Source organism: Macaca fascicularis, chromosome X (assembly GCF_037993035.2).
Source record: "Macaca fascicularis isolate 582-1 chromosome X, T2T-MFA8v1.1".
Lineage (NCBI taxonomy): Eukaryota > Metazoa > Chordata > Mammalia > Primates > Cercopithecidae > Macaca > Macaca fascicularis.
In genome coordinates this window covers 19435312-19459598 of record NC_088395.1, presented here as the reverse complement: position 1 = coordinate 19459598, position 24287 = coordinate 19435312, and the positions used below count along the sequence as shown (strand labels likewise).

The 24287-nt window shown below is 43.8% G+C and overlaps 1 protein-coding gene across 28 annotated transcripts in view; it reads left to right on the top strand.

Moving 5' to 3' along the window:
• Positions 1–24287, top strand: part of SH3KBP1 (SH3 domain containing kinase binding protein 1) — a 361548-nt gene that overhangs the window by 295037 nt on the left and 42224 nt on the right. For all 28 annotated transcript variants that reach the window (XM_074028997.1, XM_074028992.1, XM_074028995.1 and 25 more), the window contains 3 exons: positions 2018–2069; positions 4846–4926; positions 8146–8305. In XM_074028997.1, coding sequence (XP_073885098.1) covers positions 2018–2069; positions 4846–4926; positions 8146–8305 — 293 coding nt within the window. The remainder of the gene's footprint in view (positions 1–2017; positions 2070–4845; positions 4927–8145; positions 8306–24287) is intronic.

Genomic DNA, 24287 nt, shown 5'->3' with positions numbered 1-24287 from the left:
CATCTCACAGAGCACCTGTGTGTAAGGGCAGGTGGCTCTTAGAGCAGCTTTCTTTATTTTAATAAAGTATATTTCTCTGCACTCGTAGAGACAATACAGAAAAACATTAAGAATGACACACACACACACACACACACACACACACACACATACGTGCACACACATATGCACCCAGAATCAGAGATCACTGCTTTAAATTTCTTTCCTCTTTTTCTTTCTGTGTATGTTGCAGCCTAGTTGAGCTCATACTATAGCTGCAATTTGATATCCTTTTTTTCAGCTTTAACACAATACAGTTCCCTGTGTTTTTATAAACTCCTTGTGTGTGGTTTCATGACTGTGTGATGGTTTGTCTTGTGGACATTTTCTGGCAGGATGGATCTCACGGTGGCCAACAGCACGCCTGTGGGTCAGGCAGCCCTGGGCCTGATGCCTAGCCATGCCCCCAACCCCTTTTAGTAGCCTGGTTACCTCAAGAAATGACTTCATCTCTCAAAGCCTCAATTATTTCATCTGCAAAATGGGTATCATATCACTGTCACGCAGGTTAAACAAGTCAGTACTTACTTCTGCTTATGAATTTAACTTCTCCTAAGAGGGAGGTCATATTATCATTTATAGATGAGAAGGTTCAGTTTGGTGAGGTCACTTGCCCCACATCTGTGGGTAACAGTGGAAAGAGCCAGGATTTATAATGCCAGTAAAGTTCTGAACTCCCCCACCCCCAGCCTGCACCTAATGGAATAACTTGGCTTGAATCACCTAGCTGGTAAAAAACAAAGCTGATATGTGATTGAATCCAGAGCCTACATGCTATGATGCCCCCTGAGAAAGTTCCCTGTGGATGTAATATTCTCTGGGTTTTATTTAAAACCATTTCTTTCCATGTTGCAGTGCTGCATCAGGCACTGATGGGTCAGGGCTGGTGACGGGTGGGTGCTTTGGCTGGTCCCCTTGGTAATGGTAATGTCACAGTAGTACATTTTCAGAGAGCAGAAGAGACTTCGTGGAGCTTTTTAAAAATCACAAGTATATGATGCCCAGAGAGGATGAGAAGTGTCAGCAGGGATGTGGATGTTCTGCTCAAACCCTCCCCCGTTCTCATCCTTCCTTCCTTCCTTAATGATTTTGATGTTGAGATAGTTCTCCCCTTGCCCTCGGTCCCTCTTCCCCCTAACACAGCTGTCTGAGAACAGTGCCCTGGCTGGATTCTTTGGCCATGTAATAATTTGCCAAGTCCAGTCTGATCATCTCTCTCCCACAGTCAATCCTGGGTGGCAAGAAAATGCTGGCTACTCTGGAACCAGTTCAGGGATGAATGCCATTGATTGCACTGCTGCCTCCATCACCTACAGAGTGACAGCGTGTGAGAAAAACAAATCACGGCTGATATGCAAAAAACAAAAAACAAAAAAGAAGCAAAAACAAACAAACAAAAACAACAACAAAAAAATCCCTCTCTGTTCCAGTTTATCACGTGTACAATGAGTCTGTGGGATGTCTAACAAATGGCCTGCCAGCCTCAGCATAGAAAGGGGCAAAAGGCTTGCAACCTGATGTGGCTGCAGTGGGCCCTCAGCCTGCATTTTGTTGAAAGTCCTACATCCAGAGCAGATTCGATTTTGAATCTTTACAGTGACTCTTTTTGAATTGCATGGTTATTCAGCAGATTAAATCTTAATTGCAAATGCAGCTTCAGCGTAGGAGTACCATTGTGCTTGCTGGTTTCAGGCCATTTTTGCTGAGCCGTGCTTTTCCAGAAGGCTGTTACAAATTTAGAAAGGGGGAAATGGCGTTTCATTTGTCGATTGGAGTTTTGTTTTGCCGACTGGATTTATTGTAGTGTTTATTTAGAGGTGCCAAAAACTGACGTCCCTGGAGAGAGAATTGCTCAATTTTTTTGGAGAGGTTCTCTAAATTGTCCAAACTGCACTTAGAAAACAATGTCTGTGGTCCTTCTGTGAGAGGACAGGCTTGCCAACAGTCTCATGTGGTATAATTTTTATTAATTTTTCAGAGACCCAAGAAGCCACCACCTCCATCCGCTCCTGTCATCAAACAAGGGGCAGGTAATGTACCTTTCGGTTCCATCAAATAAAATGTGCATCTTTCTTTTTGCATATATTCAAATCATCCTCAGTGTAGAGTTCAGGATTCCTGGTTCAAGTGCCATAGATTGACAACTTGAGAAGTTACGATTTGATCTCAGCAGGCAGGTTTTAAAGATACTTCTGTTTTTCCTAAAAGATAAACATACCATTAAAATGTGACCCTGATATAGTGTAAAAATCTAGGCTCCCAAAGAGAATGATCAGAAATAATTTAAAGAAAAAACAAGTTTGGGTTTTTTAAGTAAACAGCTTTTGAGGAGAAAAGAACTTAATTGCCCTGTTTCACCTGTGTCCAGTTGAAGGTCAGCTTAGGGAAGATTGTTTCCCACGGGTCATAGCATTGTTGTGCATGTACAGTGTTGCTGAATTTTCAATGTCTGTCCCGTGCGGTTAACGAAAATCTGTACTGACTTCACTTACGCTTCAACAAAAAGATGTTTTTCTAGCAATACTTTTCCTCATGATTCTTTTTTAATTTTGAAGAGTCTGATTCACTTTTTTTTCTGTGTAGTTCAGATATTCAGGTTGAATAATGGAGGAAGAATTGATGTCGAACATTTGGTAACTCGTTTCACACTGGATTCTCATATATAAAAAGATATTTCATATTTCCCAGTAGAACTCCTCTTTATAATAGTTAAAATTAATTATAGGGAAAAATTCCTCCATGAATAATTAGTTAAGTAGCATTTTAAAAAATTAACAACTAAAATAGAAGAGAAGGGGTATTTTTAGTTCTACACATTCACAATTATGATATTTCTATAACAGTTAAATTATCAATAAATTTCCAGATTGGTTTATTTATAAACTTAGTAAGAAGTGATTTTTAAGTTCTTTGGCCCACCAAGTTAGGAGGAAAAGCTTGACCCCAAATTCCTTTCCCATTCCCTTTGGCATAGTTGAGAATTATAGAGATTAAGTCCTGAAATGGGATGTTAATTACATCTTTTGCTCCGCCCCCATCCTTGTTTGCATTGAGCAGTTTCATTTTGCCACCTAGTGGTTCTGGCCATATATTTTATTGTGCTGAAATTGAAGCAAGCTATTTATTTGCTTTTCTCTGAAGACCCCTTTCCCTGTAGGCCTTGGTAATTGATCAGAGACCATGGAGATTAGTTGAGGAGTCCAAGGCTCAGGCAGTCTAGAATGTAGCTAAGATTGGATTCTTCAGTATAGTAGGATTGTCAGTTCTTTCTGTGTCTCTAGGAATGACACTGACTTCATTATTGTTAGGTGAGTAGATTGTAGCATGGTAGGCAAATTCTTACCCTTTTAAAACAATTTTACTAAAGTTTATGATGGGTCTCTGTGGGGCAAAGCAAGATGGCATTTAATCTTCATAGATTACTGCTCATTTATCCTGCCTGAATGATATTGGGAACTCCTTTGTAATGGGGAGATAGATATTCATATTTTCTCCATCATCAGCTTTCCTCGTGTTTGATTATTTTACCAAAAAAAAATCAGATATCAAATTGACAGAAATGAGATGCAGTGATTAATTTGTAGTGAGTCATTAAGAGGAATTAAGTAAAGGGTGTGTTTGGTGGATATTTTTTTAACTTCTTTTGTCCTCTGAGGTTGTGTAATTGAGATTTCTAGTACCAAGCACCCACCTTTGGAACTGGTCGTGTAAAGAGTTTGTTAAGAACTCAACCCAGTCCGTACATAAGAGGAGTACTTTTGACTGGTTTGTGCTTTCGCTATTTCTCAAGTGCTTTTACATGTCTGAGGCCACTGGCGCCAATGAGAAAACCCCAGGAAAGGGAGCAGCTGCAGTCTATGTGGGTAAAGACTAAATGCTAAGTGGTACATTTGAAAAAATGTAATACTTGAAGGACCCCAAATTTGGTGGCATAAAACAACAACCTTCTTATGTTCATGGATTCTGTGGGTCAAGAACAGGCCATGGCTGGGATGGCTTGTCTCTGCTCCATCATATCTGGGACCTCAGCTGGGAATACTGAACTAGCTGAAGCTGGAGGATCCACTTCGAGGATGAATGTTTCCCTCACATGTCTGGCTCCCCTTGGCAAGGGTGCCTGAAAGGCTGGGCTCAGCTGGGGCTATAGGCTAGAGCATCTATATGTGGCCTCTCCAGGGTAGTTGACTTCTTACATGGAGGTTCAGTATTCCAGCAAATAAAGCATAAACTACAGGGACTTTTATGACTCAGCTTTGGAAGTTACATGGTATCATTCCTGCCACTGGTTGAAGCAGTCACAAGCCCACCCACATTCCTGGCAAGGGACTGTAGACTTCACCTCTTACTGGGAGGAGTATCAGATAATTCCAGGCCCTATTTTAAAATGGCTACAAAATGGGATCCAGATTCCTATGAAAGCCCCTTTTATTGGTAGAACACAACATTCAGTGGCCCCTTATTTGTAAAGTTTGATAATTGACATTTATTTATACACATGCTCCACCCCCACCCAGTGATTTCCTGTGACTATATTGATGCCTAAGGAAATCAGGCTTAAATATCAGAAAGTATTATTAGTGGTGTTCTTATAAATTAAGGATACATAGGCAGGTGAGCTTAACGACATAGGCCAGAAATGACTTCTCTGTTTCTAAACAGCTCGTGTTTGCCAGGTAATGCTAACACCCAACTCAGGGGAAAAAAACTTATTGACTTTGCTCTACCTGATAAAGATTTAAATGCTGGTGTGTCTAATAATTGAATAGAGAAAACATTTTCTGATCACTATTACCCTTTCCTTCCTAGGCACCACTGAGAGAAAACATGAAATTAAAAAGATACCTCCTGAAAGACCAGAAATGCTTCCCAACAGAACAGAAGAAAAAGGTATGAAATCAATTCTTCATTGGCACTTCTAGAACAGCAAGAGCTGAAGCTGTCTGTTACACAGCTAGTCCAGAATACCCACAGGATTTGCTTTTCCTTTGGAATGTGGTGATCATGGTTTTGTTTTGATTGCTTTTACAAATCCTATTGCTAAGGAAGTAGGAGAGGGTTATGTGGTACTTCGTGGGACCAGAATTTCTCATCATATGAAAAATTACCAGTCTAGTCAATTAACACATCGCTGCTGTTTCCTGATGTCTCTACCACGGCCACCCTCTCCGCACCCTGAAGTCAGGTGTAAGTTCCTTTAGAGCCTGGTATATATCTGTCAGTTTCCACTTAGCCTGTCCTTCATGCCTAGTGTCCCAAGGTGCTCATTCACTGTTGATGGATGGATTTGGCTTAGTGAAATTCACATCCAGAGAAATAAACAAATGAAAGCTCTTTTCTTTGGTCACTCATGGACCCTTGACTCTGGTTAACGTTATTACAGACAAATGTCCTTGGTCAAGGATACTGGAGGAGGGGAGGGTGGCATGGTAATACTGGGAAAAGCAGCTTGGTCCCTGGAGTCTCCTGAAGGTGGTCAGGAGTGTCACTGGCCGGGAAGTAGCTTAATGTGTGTCCTGCAGTCAGGTTTATGAACGTGTTTGACTCCTACCATTTTGAGAGTCTCTCCCAAAGAAATCTGCATACTGTAGAAGGACTCATTTTATTAGGTGTCTAGGATTGATTGATCACACATTTTTATGGGAAAAGTGCTAAGTTATTATGAACAGGAGGCTGAGCAAATTCTTAAGTCACAAGAGAAATGCTGAATTAATGAATGTAATTATTTGGAGGTGCTCCTTGGTGGTCTCGTGAAATTTTATTGTGAAATTTAATATTTCATGTCAGCCTGCCAAAAATTGTACCAACATTACAAGCTCTTAAGAAGCTATACTTCTTTCTTTCGCAGTGAGCAGTTAGAACTTGACTTGTGGAACCTCATTGTGAAGGCCAGGTCTGTGTCACAGATTGATGAAAAAAACAGCCATTGAATATATACCATATGAATAACTCTTTGTATAAAAGCGTTGGTATAGCCGGGCACAGTGGCTCACACCTGTAATCCCAGCACTTTGGGAGGCTGAGGCGGGAGGACTGCTTGAGCCCAGGAGTTCAAGACCAGCCTGGGCAACATAGCAAGACCCTATCTCTACCAAAAAAAAAAAAAATTAGCCAGGCCTGGTGGCCTGTGTCCATAGTCCCAACTACTTTGGGAGGCTGAGGTGGAAGGATCGCTTGAGTCTGGAGATCAAGACTGCTGTGAGCTGTGATCACGCCACTGTACCCCAGCCTGAGCAACAGAGTGAGACCCTGTCTCAAAAAAAAAAAAAAAAAAAGTGTGTGGTGTGAATTAACCAGACACCACCCTCTGTCTTCATGGAGGATACATGGCTAGTTTCTGGGTAATAGCCAGTCTCCGTGATAGGGACACTTCCTGCACTAGTCCATGCTGACCTATGGACTAGGCCTACATGTGAACAACCACCCTAGTTGGCTGACCAAGCGGCCCCACATTGCTAGTTCCTTCCCCTCTCATGATCCCTTGTTCTATGCCACAGTGGGTCAGGGAGGCAGAATCCCTGGTCAGATGCAATAGGGAAGCCAGGGAATCAGCCCTACCCGGAGACTTGTTCTCCCCGTTGGGTAAGCACAAACTGCCTTTTCCATTCATCCTGCAGGCTGCTGGAGTTCCTGTCCTGCTGCAATAGGAGAAATGTCCCCTGCTTTGCGTTTCAACAGAGCCCTTCCTCCTCTGGCCCCTGTGTGCCATAATATGAGTTCCCAGCATTCCTGATTGGAGCATATTTCCCCACATTGTGGGGATGAGCACAATAATACCTGATGGGTTTATTTTTATTTTATTTTTTTAGAGACAGGGTCTTGCTCTGTCACCCAGCCTGGAGTGCAGTGGTACGATTGTAGCTCACTGCAGCCTCGAACTTGTGGGCTCAAGCAATCCTCCTGCCTCAGCCTCCTGAGTAGCTGGGACTACAGGTGTGTGCCACCATGCCCGGCTAGTTTTTGTAGAGATGGTGTTTTACTGTTGCCCAGGCTGGTCTCGAACTCCTGGCCTCAAGTGATCCTTCCACCTTGCCCTCCCAAAGCTCTGGGATTACAGATATAAGCCACCGCACCCAGCCCTGATGGGTTTTTTTTAACCTTTTGCCAACCATCTGGGGACCCAAACAACATGAGTCTGTGTTTGCAAGTAAAAGTTGTCCTGAGTACCATCTTACAAGTAAGCATAGGGAACCTGCCTATAGTCTAATGGGCAACTCTCTAAAGTTCCATCTTTATCAAGAAGAATGTGGATGTATGCTTTTTATACCATGCATGGAGCAAGGCTAGTTGGGAACAGAAAATATGAGGCTGTCACTGACCACTGCCCCGTTCGTCCAACAGATCTGGCTTCAACTTCATTCTAATAGCTCTGACTCCAGAAAGCCTTAGAAACCATATACCTGTGAAGTCCTAGTTTGCCTTCCAAGTTCAAACTGTGCATAAGAAGAATCCAGAACTCATTGTTCCCTGAAATGCTCTCCCTTTTATTGACTCATGGCCCTTTTCAGAGGCCACCCTGAGACATGTCAGGCCTCTTTCCTTGCCATAGCCAGCAGGTCCTGTGGGCCACTGACCAAACCCCTCAGCCCTCTGCTGAGCCCTGACTCCATGCCAGCACCACATACGGCTCTGAGGAGTTGACCAGACCTAGGCCCTCCCCTCAGGGGCTGTCAGCCTACAGTCCGTGCCAAACATGCAAACACCCAGAAAGTGTCTGAGCGTGTTTGTAAAGTGCTGCCCTGTAATGCTCAGGTAAGGAAGGAAGGAAGTCTGCCTTTGAGCTGTTGGGAAGAGAACATGACAGTGTCATGTTTCAGCCAGGCTTCGAAGGAAGAACTGGAGTATGCTGAAGAACTGGAGTATGGCAGTGGCCAGAAGGGCGCTTCAGGCAGAAGGACCAGCATGAGTGAAGGTGTGCAAGGGAGGGAACAGTGAGCTCTGTGGGACTTCTTCTAACCTGACAAAGAATAAGTGGTGCTCTTGGCCTTCCACATTCACCTTCAGAAATAGCATCGGTGATTTTTTTTTTAAGCAGGAAATGAGTGATCTGCATCTAAGTACTGTCACTTACACTAGATCTGTCTGTTTTCTTTAAACAATGATTTAAAGAAAGACCAGAGAGAGAGCCAAAACTGGATTTACAGAAGCCCTCCGTTCCTGCCATACCACCAAAAAAGCCTCGGCCGCCTAAGACCAATTCTCTCAGCAGACCTGGCGCACTGCCCCCGAGAAGGCCAGAGCGACCGGTGGGTCCGCTGACACACACCAGGTACTCCTGCGCTTTCACCTCTGGGGTGGGTGTGGGGCGGCTCTGGAAGGAACACAGGAGGGGAACTGACTGCCACAGACCTTGGGAGGAAAGGAGAAGAGAAGTGGGGCTCAAGCTTCCCTCTTACATCCTCCAGCAAAATTATCTGAAGACACCGGCCACTTCTGTCCTTGCTGCTGCACTCGGGCAAAAGTGAGTGTGAGGTTGAGGGGTGCCGTGTGGGTTTCAGGATTAGCAGATGAGAACTGGGTACCCAGCATTTAGGCCATGCTGACACATAGGGGTTTTTCCTGGGCCTCATTAGAAGCAAGGCCAACTGCCCTTCAGCCTGGAAATGCAGGTGGCGTGTCCCTCTTTTTCCCCCTGGATGTTGTGCTGGCCTCAAGTATGTACATCTCATGTGTGGCTACGACCCCTGACCCTCACTGGTCTGCAGGGCTTCTTTCCATAGCCCAGGCTCCCTGTGCTCTTCACTGTACAGCCTATTGTGGAACCCAGATCCGGGAATGTCTCTAGCTCTAAGACCCTCAAAGGCTGGGGACGTGCTTTATGCAGGCATGTGTTCCGAGATGTGCTTGACAGAATGAAAATTCATTCGCCAGCGGGCTGGATGCATGTGTTCCGTGAAATCAGAGTTGGACATTGTGTGTTCCAGACCTGAGATACCTACCACAGAGCAAGGAACTGTTGAATTCTCTCCATAAGTTCATTGCCAGAACTTTCTACCATAATATTAAAATATATGTGTATTACATGTGTTGGTGTAACACACCAGGGCAGGCCAGTGACCCAGAGGTCTTTAGGTGTGCATGTCAACACAGTCACTGAATTTTTGTTCTTATGAGCTAAGTTGGCATGGTGAAAGTCGCATGGGCTTCACAGCTCTTGCATTGGAGTCAGACAGGCCTCTGGGCTGGAATCTCAGCCCACCTCATTCATGGGAGAAGTAGGAGCTTGGCTATACTATCCTCTCACCTCACTTTTTTCATCTGTAAATAGAGGATGATAATGGAATGCACCTAAATAATTCCCAAGTATGGAAATCAACATTATTTTCATTGTTATTTTGATTATTGCCTATTGAATTAGGCACACTGCAGTAAGACAAAAATAGCTCATTTACTTTTTTTAAAGACAAATTTTAATTAGTGGTAAAATACACGCATTGTAAAAATTATCATCCTAACCATTTTAAGTGCACTGTTCAGTGGCATTAAGTATGTTCACATTGTTGTACAACCATTTCCAGAACTCTTTTCATCTTGTAAATCTGAAATTCTGTACCCTTTAAACAGTGACTCCTCATTTACCTCCTTTCCCAGCCCCTGGCAGCCACCATTCTACTTTCTGTCTCTATGGATTTGACTACTCCAGGTACCTCAGTAAGTGGAATCATACAGGATTCATCTTCTTTTTTTATTTTTTATTTTTTTTGACGCAGAGTTTCACTCTCGTTGCCCAGGCTGGAGTGCAATAGCGCGATCTCAGCTCACCGCAACCTCCGCCTCCCGGGTTCAAGGGATTCACCTGCCCCAGCCTCCCAAGTAGCTGGGACTACAGGCATGTACCACCGTGCCTGGCTAATTTTGTATTTTTAGTAGAGACCAGGTTTCTCCATGTTGGTCAGGCTAGTCTCAAACTCCCGACCTCAGGTGATTCGCCCACCTTGGGCCTCCCAAAGTGCTGGGATTACAGGTGTGAGCCACTGTGCCCGGCGGATTCATCCTTTTATGACTGGCTTATTTCACTTAGCATGATGTCTTCAACATTCATCTGTATTGTAGTATGGCTCATTTGCTTTTCATAACAATGACAACAACAAAAACACAACTCCCAGGCTCAAATATAGAGGCAGGTCACAACGTGGGTGTGTGGGAGGCTGGCTGCCCAGTCGATACAGAGCTGTGGTCATCTCAGGTGCGTGTGAGCCTATTTGAGTAGCAGCTGGTTCACCTGTGTCATTCTACAGGCATCTCCCAAGGTCCAATCCAACAACTGCCTCCGTGTGACACCCCCTGTTGAGTTGGTGAGGACTCTCCATGCTCCACCCTCTCCTATGAACTGAAAATAGAAGGTTCTTTGCACACGCGCATATTGGGGCCACTTGACAGTCTTGATGACCTTAGCAAGGACCATTTCAGTGGTGTGCTCAGCCCAGAAACTAGTATATCAGAAGAAAAAGCTTAGGTAAACCAAAGTGCTTCCAAAAAGAATATGAGCTATACAAATGGGGAAGATGTGGAGCAGCAAAGGTTGCACATCGCAAAGGAGAGCCTGAAGCCATGCCCTGGCAAATCCTATTAGTCTCCCAGGGGCTACAAACATTTCCGTTAGCTCAATAACAATTTCTAAGATATTCCTGCTGCTCTTTCTAACAATCTGATTGAAGAGAAGTGGAATTCCAACTGCTGCTTTGCCTTCTAGAGCTTCTTGCAACTCTCTGGTTATAGGATAGGTACAGGCTTTGCAAGCCTGGGGGGAAACGTGTCATCACCACCAAACTTCTGGGCTCACAGAGATCCCATTTGCCTCCTTCCTCTGCTTATCTCTTTTCTGCCTCTGGGTCTCCCAGTATCCAGTGGTTAGTTAGAAGTCCAGGACATGAAGGGAGATGCATGAGAGAGGTTTGTGAAGCCAGTGGAAGAGGTAGTTGTTCTTAACAGTGCGTACCATCTGAGCAGCCTGGGAGAGGGTGGTCAGCCCCCAGCCCTCCATATACCCTATGACTGCCTAGCTCCCTACACACTGGTTTGCAGGAGGGTGTAGGGGAGGAAAGCCCTGAGATTCCTGCTTAGCCAGTTTAAGGGAGGGCAGTGCCTGCTCTTACTCAGTGGTTCTCAAACTCAAGCATGCCTCCGAATCACCTGGAGAACTTGTTCAAAACAGATCACTGGGTGCTATTCCCACAGTTGCTGACTCAGCAGGTCTCGGGTGGGTCTGAGAATTTACATTTTTAAAAGCTGCTGCTGGTGGTGGTGGTGGTGGTGATGGAATCCACACCGTGACAGCCATTGCTCTAGATTCTTCCAAGTTGTTGACGGTGCTCGCTCCTCCTTGCCTGGCTGCCTCTCAAGCGCCTGCTCATGCTTCAGATTTGAGAGCCCCTGTTAGCATGCCCTCCTCTGGAAGCCTTCCCTTAGATCTCATGATTGCTCTCTCCTCCAAATGCCTGCCACCCGTGTTTAGCCTAGTGCTGGGCCCCATGCTGTGCTACTTGGGATGCAAACACCCCCGGACTTCTTCACCAGATTTAAAGCAGATCAAGAGTGTGTTTTGTCATCTCCACATGCCTTACGGTGTCGAGCATATGGTAGTGGCTCATTTAACAAACACTTGTTGAATGCCATGGTTCCTTAAAAGAGGGGGAGGTGCCAGTACTTATATTTTGTTCAATTTTGCCTCTCCTGTCGTCCTTCCCAGCCTCTGTACAAGCTCTTTAGTATGTGTATCTTACATTCTAAGTAACCTATTATGCCGTGGATTGCCACACAAAAACACTTTTAAAAATCAGAGAAAGGCTTATTGTTCCTTGATACTTAATGCACTTTATGTTTTTTTGCTAAGCAATTACATTGAACAACCAACCTGTATATTGGTTTATGAACTTGTTTTGTTCTGCCAAATTAGTGGAGGTATGAATGTTAATTCAAATAGTTTTGTGTCAGTGGTCCTCTGGAGAAAGGGTATTGTGTTCTGTGTGAACCCAGATCTTCACCAACATTTACCTGACCAGGTGAATGGATGGCTAGATGGACGATTGAATGCATGGACATGTAGTCACTGTAAGCAGCACTCGTTGGGAGCTAGGCATTGCCACTGCAGCTGCAGCGTCCAGGCTCACGCTGCTTCTAACCAGCCAGAAATCTTGCTGCCAAGTGCGGCTTTCAGAGGAGAGTAATTTCTTTCTCTTTAAACAGGAGCTAGCATCTTTCAGAAAAAAGGAATACTGTGTATAAGTTTAGGAAAAGCATCATCACTTTTAGATATATTCACTTAACAAAAAATGTATTACAGAGCCGGGCGCAGTGGCTCCTGTCTGTAATCCCAGCACTTTAGAAGACCAAGGTGGAAGGATGACTTGAGGCCAGGAGCTCGAGACCAACCTGGGCAATATAATAAGACCACATCTCTACAAAAAAATTTTTAAAAATTATGTAGGCACGGTAGTACACATCTATAGTCCCAGCTACTCAGGATGCTAAAGTGGGAGGATTGCTTGAACCCAGGAGGTTGAGTCTACAGTGAGCTGTGATGGTGCCACTGCACTCCAGCCTGGGCAACAGAGTGAGACCTTTCCTCCATAAATATATATATATATATATATATATATATATATATATGTATTTATATTTACAAATACATATTTATATTTATAAATATAAATGTATATATTTACAAATACATATTTATATTTATAAATATAAATGTATATATTTACAAATACATATTTATAAATATAAATATATATTTAATATATGTATATACATATGTACATATATTTGTATATATGTACATATGTATATACATATATTTGTATATGTATATATTTTGTATATTTATATACATATATTTATAAATATATATGTCAATATATAAATAAATATAAATATTTATATATAATATATAATGTAATTTATAAATGTATATTAGTATAGTAACAAAATCAGTTGGACATTGTATATTATATATGCAATTGATATATATTAATGTTGGACATTAATATATATTTATATATTTCTAAATATATAAAAGCTACATATTACAAATATATATTCATATATTCATATATAATATATATTGTTATATATTATATATGTTATAAATATATTTTTATATATTGTTAATATAAATGTATATATTTAGAAATATATCATTAATATATATTAACTATATATTTATAAATATATATTTATATATTAGCAATATATATTTAGAAATATACGAATATGTACCATTAATATATAAATATATGTTAACAAATATATAAATATGTGTTAATAAATAGTATATTTATATATTTATAAGTATACATAAATAATATATTCATATATTATTACTATTAGCACAATATTAATAATTATGTTATTAATATTATAATTAATTAATTATATAAGTCCTGGTCAGACCCAGGTGTTCCAGTTCACAGTTTTTAGGAATTATATCTAGGAAAACCAGAATGACATCAGTAAGCAGTCTGTGTTCGGTCTGAGCAAGTGGAAATGCACATGAAGGCTCTTACAGTGATCGCTCTCTTCCTCAGATAGTAACATACTTGACCTTTAGTAAGAATGTTCTCCCCACTTCTAGAAAGTAAGTTCATATGGAATTTCAACAGGAAGAAAAGACTTTCAAAAATGTAATACCAGCATTGATTTAAAAATTCAATGGTGGGCTGGGCACGCTGGCTCATGCCTGTAATCCCAGCACTTTGGCAGGCCGAGGCAAGTGGGTCACCTGAGGTCAGGAGTTCAAGACCAGCCTGGCCAACATGGTGAAACCCTGTCTCTACTAAAAATACAAAAAATTAGCCAGGCGTGGTGGTGGGTGCCTGTAGTCCCAGCTACCAAGGAGGCTGAGGCGGGAGAATTGCTTGAACCTGGGAGGCAGAGGTTGCAGTGAGCCAAGATTGCACCATTGCTCTCCAGCGTGGGCAACAAGAGTGAAACTGTGTCTCAATAATAATAATAGTAATAATAAGGTGTATTAGCAATTGAATAAAAATGAGTTCCTCTGTGAGAAGAGTTCCTGAAACTTGGGAGAAGAATCCAAAAGAAGAAAAAAACCCAAGGAAATGCTGGAGAGAGGCAGGCTGCCCTTAGCTCTAGTAATTGCAAGCAGTGGAAGGCAGTAAGCAAGAAACGTGAGGGGCAGGGCAGGTGTGTACCCTCAAAAGGAAATAAATCTGATAGGGAAAGAGATAGAAGCAGCCTGACTAGTCCAAAGCGGGCTTGTTAATCCTCCCGAACTCAGACATCCCAAGGCATAAGGATTGGTAATTTTCTTCTCAAAGAATAGAGAGGCTAGAGCAGGACCTTCACTCTGAGTTGGGGAGCTTTGCCTTTCTTCCGCTGTAGCATATGCTCTCTGAGTGGCCAGGGGCAGGTGTCAGGGAGCCTTGAGTTAGAGATGTGGGGAGAAGGTCTGGGATGAAGGAAAGGAAGTGAGGCCGGCAAGGATGGAGTGGGAGCAAGGTAAAGTCGATGGCTGGAAGGAAGCACAGGAGATGGTAATCAGAAAGGGGAGGTCAGTGCTTACAACCTTGGAGGTGGGTTTGTTTGGAAGATGAAAATATTTGCAATGGTTGTGGCCACAAATGTGGGTGACTGAAGATGAATGAATGAAGGTCATAGAACTGAAGATACCAAGGAAGGAGGGGCCGGAGTTGGGGATGGATCACCCACGTGGTCACCATAGGCTCAGGAAGATGGCAAGAGCTGGAATCAGGGAGGCCAATGTTCTACAAGCCAGTGTCCTCCCATGGGTGCCGGTGTGTTCTGGGAGTTGATGATAGTGACAAGAAGGGTTTGACAGTGTGGTAGCAGGTGGTGTGAGCCTGCTGGCTCCATCCTCTGTCGGGCAGAGCAGAGTTAACAGATTTTGCTTTGGCTGGTGGCTGAGAATGTCAGGGTGGAAGCAGACCATTCAATGAGAAGGTTCCAGATATGGGGGAGTTGGTTACTATGAATCAGACATCCCAGAGCTCACTGTCCATTGACTTTACATGTGGAAACATGTGCCCAGGAACTGCTCTCAAAGATAGGCAGTTGGGTGGTGGACCCCAGGATGTGGGTAGGAGGACCAGTGACTTTCCAGACCTGTGCCACTTGGAGATGACCTATTGCTTTAAATGTTAAACATACCATGTAGCCTTCTTGTGAAGGGCTGGAGGCTATACCGAGAGAATTGGAACATAGTTATGATAAGGGGAGGGGCAGCATGCAGTGGAAGCTCTTTTTTTTTTAACCTGCAGTGATGCTGGAGCACTGGATTTCAGAGAAACACTGGGAGTTAAATGACTTATGAGTTCTGAGGCATTTTAGCTTGAGGCAAAGATTAAGTAAACATTTATATGCCAAACATCAACTAAGTGCATAGGGTAGGGCAGATGTCTCTCTTGGGACCAACTTAAGAGCACGGAAGTTAACTTTTTCTTTAAATTTACCAAGGCATGTTGGCTTAAGACCTTGGGGTTATGATGTACCAGGAAATAAGCTTCCAGGTACTGATCACTCAGTGAGGTGTCCAACTCCCATGCCCACCAAAAGAAAGCATTAGAAAAGACCTCTTTGCTTTTATTAGGCATAAACTAATCAATCCATTAATCAAAAAAGAGGAAGAGAAAGCTAGTGAGTGCATGCAATGTTCCCTAAGTCAGCAGATAAACTGTATACTTGGATCATTTTGAATTGGGATTACTCAGTTGTGAATTTCTTTCTAAAGATTTCTAGTGATTCCTTGTGTGATTTTTGTGTGTTTCCCTCCTTTAATACAAATCAGGATGAAGATGTATCTTTGGAGAATTCAGGAGGGAGGTCCTGGCTAGAAATTACAGAGGTCGGCTTGGTGCAGTGGCTCACATGTGTAATCTTGGTGCTATGAGAGGCAGAGGCAGGAGGATCACTTAAGGCCAGGAGTTCTAGACTAGCCTAGGCAACACAGAGATATCTACAAAGTTTTAAAACTTAGCCATGCATGGTGGTGCATGTCTGTAGTCCCAGCTACTTGAGAGGTTGAGGTGGGAGGATCACTTGAGCCTAGGAGTTCAAGGCTGTAGTGAGCAATGATCGCACCACTACACACCATCCATCCTGGGTGACAGAGCGAAACCCCGTCTCTAAATAATTAAAAAGAAAAAAAAAAGCAATTCAGAGGTGGATGTCATTGACTTATAGATGGTAGTTACAAGCATGGAATAGATATGACCACTTCAGGAGATTATGGAGAAGAGGAGAAGGAAAGAGTAGAGACAGCAAGAGGGAAAATCACTGTGTATAGGGTGGAGGAAGGTCTAGGAGCCATCCAAAAGGGTAGGAGGAGTGTGATGTCATGGAAGCTAGAAGGAGGAAGTGTGGAGCAACTACTGATCAGCGGTGCTCACACCTGGGCGTGTATCCGAATCACGGGTGTTTGGGGTGCTTGTTGAAACACAGATTGCTGGCACCCCAGGTTTGTAATTCAGTAGGTCTGAATTAAGGCCTGAGAATTTGCATTTCTCCCAAGTTCCCAGTGCTGCTGCTACTGGTCAGGGGACCACATTGTGAGAACTGCTGCCATCTCGAGAGCCAGGGACAGCTAGGCTTTGCTCATTAGTTGGCCCTTGGTGATCCCAGTCGAGCAATTTCCGTGGAACAGTTGTGGGCAGGAGACAGATTTGGGGTGAGTTGAAGAGAGAATGGGCAGGCGGCCAAGAGTGGGTACATTTGTCTTGTGAGAAATTGGCTATGGAAAAAAGGGGGAGAATGGGTGCTAGATATAGATTCAGGAAGGAAAGAAAATTTGTGTGTGTGTATGTGTGTGTGTGTGTGTGTGTGTGTGTGTGTGTGATTCATTTGTTTCAAATACTCGTTAAGTGCCTACCTTTGCCCAGGTCCTCTTCTAGGTAGTAGTTAACTATGGTAACCAGGCCCACCCACTGCTTGCTTGGGCTTTGGGGCCAGGCACACTGGGGTTGAAACCCCACCCCTCTTCTTAGATACCCTGTGACTTTGGGCAAGGTGCTCACCTCCTTGAGTCTCACTCAGTTCCCTCCCCTGCAAAATGATACCACAAGGCCTACTTTGCTCAGATGTGGAGAGTTTAAACAAACTGCTCCACCTCAGGGGCCTAGCTCGTTGCCTGGCAACTTGAGAGGCACTCAGCAAATCTGTGACCTCCATGGGAGAGGGGTTCCTGCATCAGACTCTGGAGCCCCAAGGGGGTGGAAAAGTGGACATCCTCAGGGTGAAAGGATGAGTGGCCTCCCCCAGCTGCAGCAAGAGCCAGGACCCAGGGAAGGCTAGCAACTGATAGAAGGTAGTCCCGCAGGTCACAGGCGTGGGGGAAAGCACCTTGTCATACTTTAGGGACATCTGCATGATTTGCTGACCTCATTCCATTTGTACATATTATCTTCTCTCACTCTCTTTCCTTCCACCCACACATAAAGTGAACCAACCATAGTGACGGGATTTAGCCTCGACCCAGACTGAGTCACATTGATTTTCCTGCCACTGATGACCAGAATCAGGCAGTGAAACAGTAGGAAATGTTAACACCTCATGCATGCATTGTACTAATTGGTTTCTATAATGTGTTTTTCATGGGCTATGTCTTTGAGTAGTACTGTTCTTCCACATGGCACCCTGCAGACTTTTCTCACAATCACACCGTGATGAATTCTCCCTCCTCCAGACACTGCTGAAGATGGGGGCTCAGCATCTTTAAAGCCCCTTGCGCCCCTTTGAGATGTCAAGCTGTGGGTTTGCAGGTGACGTCTGTGGATGTCATCATCCTTGTGCCATAGTGGATTGCAGGGCTTGTCGGGCCCTGGATGGGCTCTGGAGAGAGGCCCGCTTCCAAATATATTTGCAGAGTCTGCACAAGGAACAGAAATTTGGAGGGGAATTGAGTGAGCACTTTCCCATCACCTCCCAGCGTGTCTTCACCATCTATAAATAGCCAAGCTTGTTTGTTCTCATCCAGACAAGGACGCACGACGCAAAGGGATAGCTGCCAGGAAAACCACTCTGGTTTCTGCTTCTTGTGCCCCTGGCCTCCCTCTGCTTGTCCCACATTTAAATGGTACCACTTTTTCAGTCCAAAAGTTCCTGTGATTCCTGGGACATTTTTGGCTACCAGGTGCGTATGTGGGGACTCATAGCAGGTAACAGCAGGACCTTTGGATCTGGATTTCTGGGAAAGGGAGGGAGGCTCCTCCTGCCCTCCATCTGAGGAGCAAAGGAAAACTGGGGTTACTGATACTCCCATTTTGTCCTTTCCTGATGGAAGGATCCAAGTTCCATGGGCAGTAACATCCCTCCTGGGGCAGAATGCTTCTGAAGGACTGGCTTTGCATCCGCCGTCTTCACAGATGGGTGGGGCCCTCTTGTCATTGTTGATTTGAGAGAAAAACATCTCTTGGAGCATAAAACCTATGCACACGGATGCTTACTTACATTATTGCCATCCCAAATGTGGTAGGTAAAGATTGGACTGGCTTGGCATGAGGAACTTTCCATCTGGTTCCAGCTCTGCCACCAATCAACTAGGTGGCCTTGGGTATATCACTGCCCACTCTCAGAGCACAGGACCTTTGTCTGTAATAAAATGGGGGCTTCAGCTGGGTACTCTCTACCTACCTTTAACAATCAGAGCTGAAGTCTGAGATGTTATGAGTAGGCAGCCAGGAGAGCAGGAAGGGAGTGCTCAATTGCATTGGCCTTGCATCCTCAGGCTTACCTGACTGGACAGGGCCACAGAGATAAACAATGAGACACAGTAGTTTTACACTAGGAGGGAGTACTAAGCAAGGTTGCAGAGTTGGAGAAAAAAAGAAGATAGGTTCTCAGGTGACAGGTGCTCTAAAATCTCAGACTTCACTGCTGTACATCCATGTAACCAAAAATCACGTGTACCCCAAAAGCTATTGAAATAAAATAAAGTAAAAAGTTGTCATAAAAAAAAGAAGATAGGATAATTCGAGTGGTTTCTCTAGCATCTGCACATTTGACGTCCGTTATCATCCGTTCCCAATGCAATGAAAAGTGATGACAAATAGAGGATGTGTGGGGTGTGCCTCAGTGGTTTCCTAAGCACAGGCAATGGGGTGTTTCTGTTTCTCTTCCTTTCCTTTTCTTCCCAGCTTTCTTTCCCCCTTGTCAAATTTTGTAGGCAGTTGAAGCCCAAACACTTGCACCTCCTTTCTGGGGTGTGGGGTGGGGACTGTCAAAGAGTCACCATATGGACTTGGAATCTTTGGTTCAGTAGGAATCGGTAGATTTGCTCTTTCTCCCTTCACCCTTGCTCACCTCCAAAAGGTTTATGGGTTCTTTTTGGTATTTTTGTGTGTGTGTGGCTGCTGTTAGTGCTACTGCTAATTTATTTGTTTGTTTGTTTGCTTGCCTTGGCTTCCTGTGCACTTCAACACCTTGTCCGTACCACATGTCTTGGCTTAACTGTCCCAATGCAGGCTAAATTGGGCTGTGCCACTGGCTGAGTTCATGGTCTCAAGAGATGCACATGGTGCATCTTCCACATTCCCGTCTGTGCATGAGCCCCATCTTATATCTTGGGTCTGAGTGGAAAGAACAGGCCCCTCTGGATAGGTCGAGTGCATGATTTTTGTTTATTATTAGTACTTTTAAACTGAGAGAGGCAAAAGTAAACTTACTTAGCTGGCAGTGAGTGAGCCGGGGTGACACAGGCTGCCTGGCATCCTTGATGACTCACTGTCCCCAAGGCCAGATCCCCAGTCTGGAAGACCAGAAGGCTGACTAAAGCAGCTTCGAGAAGGAGTCAAAAGCTTGAGCTCTGGAGTTGGACTTAATAGGCCCAATTCTAGACCCTGCCACTTTACTGCTTTTATGACCCTTAATCAGCAAGTGACTTAATTTCACTGAGCCCCAGTTTCCTTATCTATATAATGAAAACAAGGGTGTCACAGGTGGGGTTCTCTAGAAGGCATACCCTGAGCCAGCTTTTGGCATGAAGATATGTTTTAGGGTTCAATACCTGTGAAGCAAAAAAGAAGCAGGATTGAGCGGAGGGAGAAGTCATGATACAATACTGGCTCAAAAAGCCTTGGCCAAATCCACGGGAAGTTTTAGAGCTAAAACAGCCCATCTGAGTCATCCCATGTTGGGATGAAATGGCTGAGACTTTGATACCATGGAGTGTGGGCTGCCCTGGAGGGAAGGGAGTGCCTTGGCTGAGGAGCCTCTCTGCAGCTGAGATGGTCCCTGGAAGAGCTGACAACTGGCAGCTGCCTGCTGATAGCACTCCCAGCAGGCAGTAGGGGCAATGAGCCCTTCACTCAAGGGGTTGCACATAGTAGGTACCTCAAGGGGTGGTTGTGAGGATTGAGTACTTAAAGCATGCCTGTAATCCCAGTGACTTGAGAGGCTGAGGCTGGAGGACTGCTGGAGGCTAGGAGTTTAAAACCAGTCTGGGCAACATAGTGAGAGCACCATCTCTACCAAATTAAAAAAAAAAAAAAAGTAGCCACACATGGTAGCATGTACCTGTAGTCCCAGCTACACAGGAGACTGAGGCAGGAGGATCACTCGAGTCCAGGAATTCGAGGCTACAGTGAGCTGTGATCATGCCACTGCACTCCAGCCTGGGCAACAGAGTGAAACTTTCTTTCTTTTCTTTTTTTTAAGTGCTTATTCTAGTGCCTGGCACATGGTAGGCATTCAGTAAACAGTAGCTGCTGCTGTTATTTCTTTTTTCTTTTTATTTTTTCATTCTCAAAGGAAGTGAGCTGCTGTTATTTCTATAGAATCATAGGTTCTACTTATACCTGGTGGGGTGCTTGGGCTCATCAGTCTCTTCTCTGTGATTTAGGTTCCTGTTTGAGTAAAACAAGGAGACTTTTAGCCGTACTTGCCTATCCAAGTCATGTGTCCTAAGTGTCCATAACGAAAACTGCTAGGTAAAATATAAGAATATTGCATTACTTTGATTTAAAAACCAGAAACAAGTAAGGGCAACTTTCTTCTGATGCCTTTGGATATATGGTGGTATCTCCTGACTTCTCTTATGTTCTCCTTTTAGTTAACAGCTGTAGGCATAGAAACCCACAACAGCTGTAGACAGAAACACTTGCAGGAGCTTGCAAATTACAAAAGGATGGGTTTTTTCCTTTTTCTCTGAATTTAATAACATCCCTTTTGCCAAATGGTACCCACATGCTGGGCAGACTGAGGAGAACGAGGACCGTTGAGGGGCTGCATCCTCATTGGGTGTCAGCCGCTCCAGACACATGCTTCACAGAATTTCAGAAATTTTGGTATTTTTCAGAACTGAAATTCATTAGCATTGTTCTAAGAGTCTATAAATACAGTGAAAGGCATTTACAAATAGACATTGTAAAATGCTTGCACACCCACAGTCTGAACACTGTCAAAACACCAGCTGCAGCTTCCATACTTGGAAGGATCAGAACCTTTTTTAAACTTCACCTACTGTGTTTTCAAAATAGGCTTGCTTCTGGCCCTGTGTCGAAGATCATTTCAACTTAAGCCTGTGTCTGGTGCTCGGCATGAGGGATCGGGGCTCAGTTGGAGAGACTGGAGGGATCCCACTCCCTTTCCTATCAACATGTGGCCGGTGCTTTAGAATCTGGGGAGGAGTTGGTCATGGATGATTCGTTCCTATTTCTTCAGGATAGTCCCTTGCGGTTCAGGCTATCGGACCATCTGTGTGGGGCCTGCAGGCAAATCCCAGAGATGTAAAACACTCTCCCGAGTCAGAAGCCCCTCCCTGACAAGGATTCACCCCAGGTCACACTAAATGCCACTTGAGGGGCAGCCACCTTGGCCAACTTAGAGCATAATAGTTTTTTCCTTTGATCCAGTGCCATTAGAACAATGCTCCTAAAATTGGGGATACAGCATCTAGTAGCTACAAGTAATGTGCACCTTTGCTTTTCATTCGTGTGGTATTCTTTATAATTTTAACAGTTGCAAAGACAAAATGCCCTTGTGGCAACGGTTTTCCACTGATAGCCATTGTCGTCGGCTATTTTTTGTTTCTTATGATTTCTCAAACAGGGATGTTGTATTAGTCTGAGTGGCTTAAACAACAGAATTTATTTCCTCACAGTTGTAGAGGTTAGAAGTGTAAGATCAAGGTATGGGCAGGGTTCGTTTCTTCTGAGGCCTCTTCTAACAGCCTCATTTTAACTTAGTCACCTCTTTTAAAGGCCCATCTCCAAACACAGTCACATCTTGAGATATTGAGGGGTTCCAACTTCAACATATAAATTTTGAGAGGACACAATTTAGTCCATAACAGACATATACATGGGGATCTGCAAGAATTTGTTTTTTGTTTGAAAAGTGTTGACACATTACTCAAGTCTATGGTCTGAATGTTTATACCTCACCCTCCTACAAATTCACCTGTGGAAATCCTCACTCCCAAGGTGACAGAATAAGAGGTGGGGCCTTTGAGAGGTGATTAGGTCATTGGGGCAAAGCTCTCATGAATGGGATTAATGCCTTTATAAAAGAAACCCCTCTGCCTTCCACCACATGAGGGCACAGTGAGATGGTGTCCTCTGTGAATCAGGAAGCTGGGTCCTCATCAGGCAAAATCTGCTGGCACCTTGACCTTGGACTTCCCAGCCTCCAGAACTGTGAGAAATAAATTTATGTTGTTTATAAACCACCCATACTATATCAAGAATATAACTTATCCACAGGTTATTTCCTAAGGTGTACAAGGCCCAGAAAAATCACAATGTTTGCTTATTCATTTAGTTAAACAAAAACTTTTTGTTATACATAAATGTATAAAGCATTGTACTAGGAGGAAAAAAAGTGACAAAATCCCATTCTGAAGAATAAGTGGGGAAGATTACTAGGTACATATATAAATACGAAGTGCTGTGATAAGGGTTGGAATACAGAGGTGTGTTGCAGGAAACACAAGGAAGAAAGGTGGATCTCTGAGTGCTAAAAGGGTGAGTTACATTTGCTCAAGTCAAGTGGGAAGGAAAGGAATTCACAACATTGACCAGAGACATGAAGATTTGGAGGCAAAGGAGATGATGAAATGTCCCAGAATTTGCCCACAACTCACAGGACCATATCCACTCCAATCCCCCATCCCAGACTCCAACATTTCTCTAATGTTGAAATTATGGAACGAGAGCTCTAGATAGAACGCCTCTCGGAGGTGATCCTGTTGAAGCTAGCCCACCAGTCATTTTGTTGATGAAGCACCCAAGTTCCAGAGAGATTCAGTAACCCGGCCGAGGTCACACAGGTGATGAAGAGCAGATTTAATTGTAGCACACCTGGCCTGAATTTTTAAGTCTAGGGTTCATAACTCTACCCCTGGCCCGCAAACCAGTTCCCAGGAGAGATGACCTCATGGGGTAACTACTGCCTGGGTGATTCTTAAAGGAGAGTTTGTGAGGCAGGATCCAGGCAATCTCAGCTTTTACCTTGATGATACAATTGGAGAGAAAGGAGAGAGAACATGAGCTGCCTGAATCAGATGAGCCTCTAGTCGCTACTATTAAAAGTAAACTTTAGGCCAGGCATGGTGGCTCATGCCTGTAATCCTAGCACTTTGGGAGGCCAAGGTGGCCGGATCACTTGAGGTCAGGGGTTCAAGACCAGCCTGGCCAACATGGTGAAACCCCGTCTCTACTAAAAATACAAAAATTAGCCTGATGTGGTGGCGCATGCCTGTAATCCCAGTTACTTAGGAGACTGAGACAGGAGAATCGCCGAAACCCAGGAGGCAGAGGTTGCAGTGAGCCGAGATTATGCCACTGCACTCCAGCCTGGGTGACAGAGTGAGACTCCATCTCAAGAAAATAAAATAAAAGTAAACTTTAAAAGGAAGGAAAAATTCGCCTATAATCTTATCCCAGAGATTACTACTATTAACATTTTGGACTATTTCTTTCTTATCTTTTTCCTATGCATGATTTGGTTTGTTTTTCACCAGTTTTCCATAGATGTGATCATACTGAATAGCATACAACTTTAGGTATTGAGGGAAAAGTGCATTTATTATACAAATACATAATGCATTCTCATTTCAGAAAATCTGGCAAATGTTCCACAGATGTTTTTTGAGTCCCTGCCATGTTCCAGCTGCTGAACTGGGTGGTGGAAATCACCCATCAGACTACCCAGGAATAACCACTGTAAATTTTCTTCCAGTCTTAAAATCATTCTTCCTAATATGTCAGGAGGGCACATGGGTATATGTGTGCTGCTGTGTGTGTTGTTTTTAACCTGCCTTTGTCCCTTAACATTGCAAC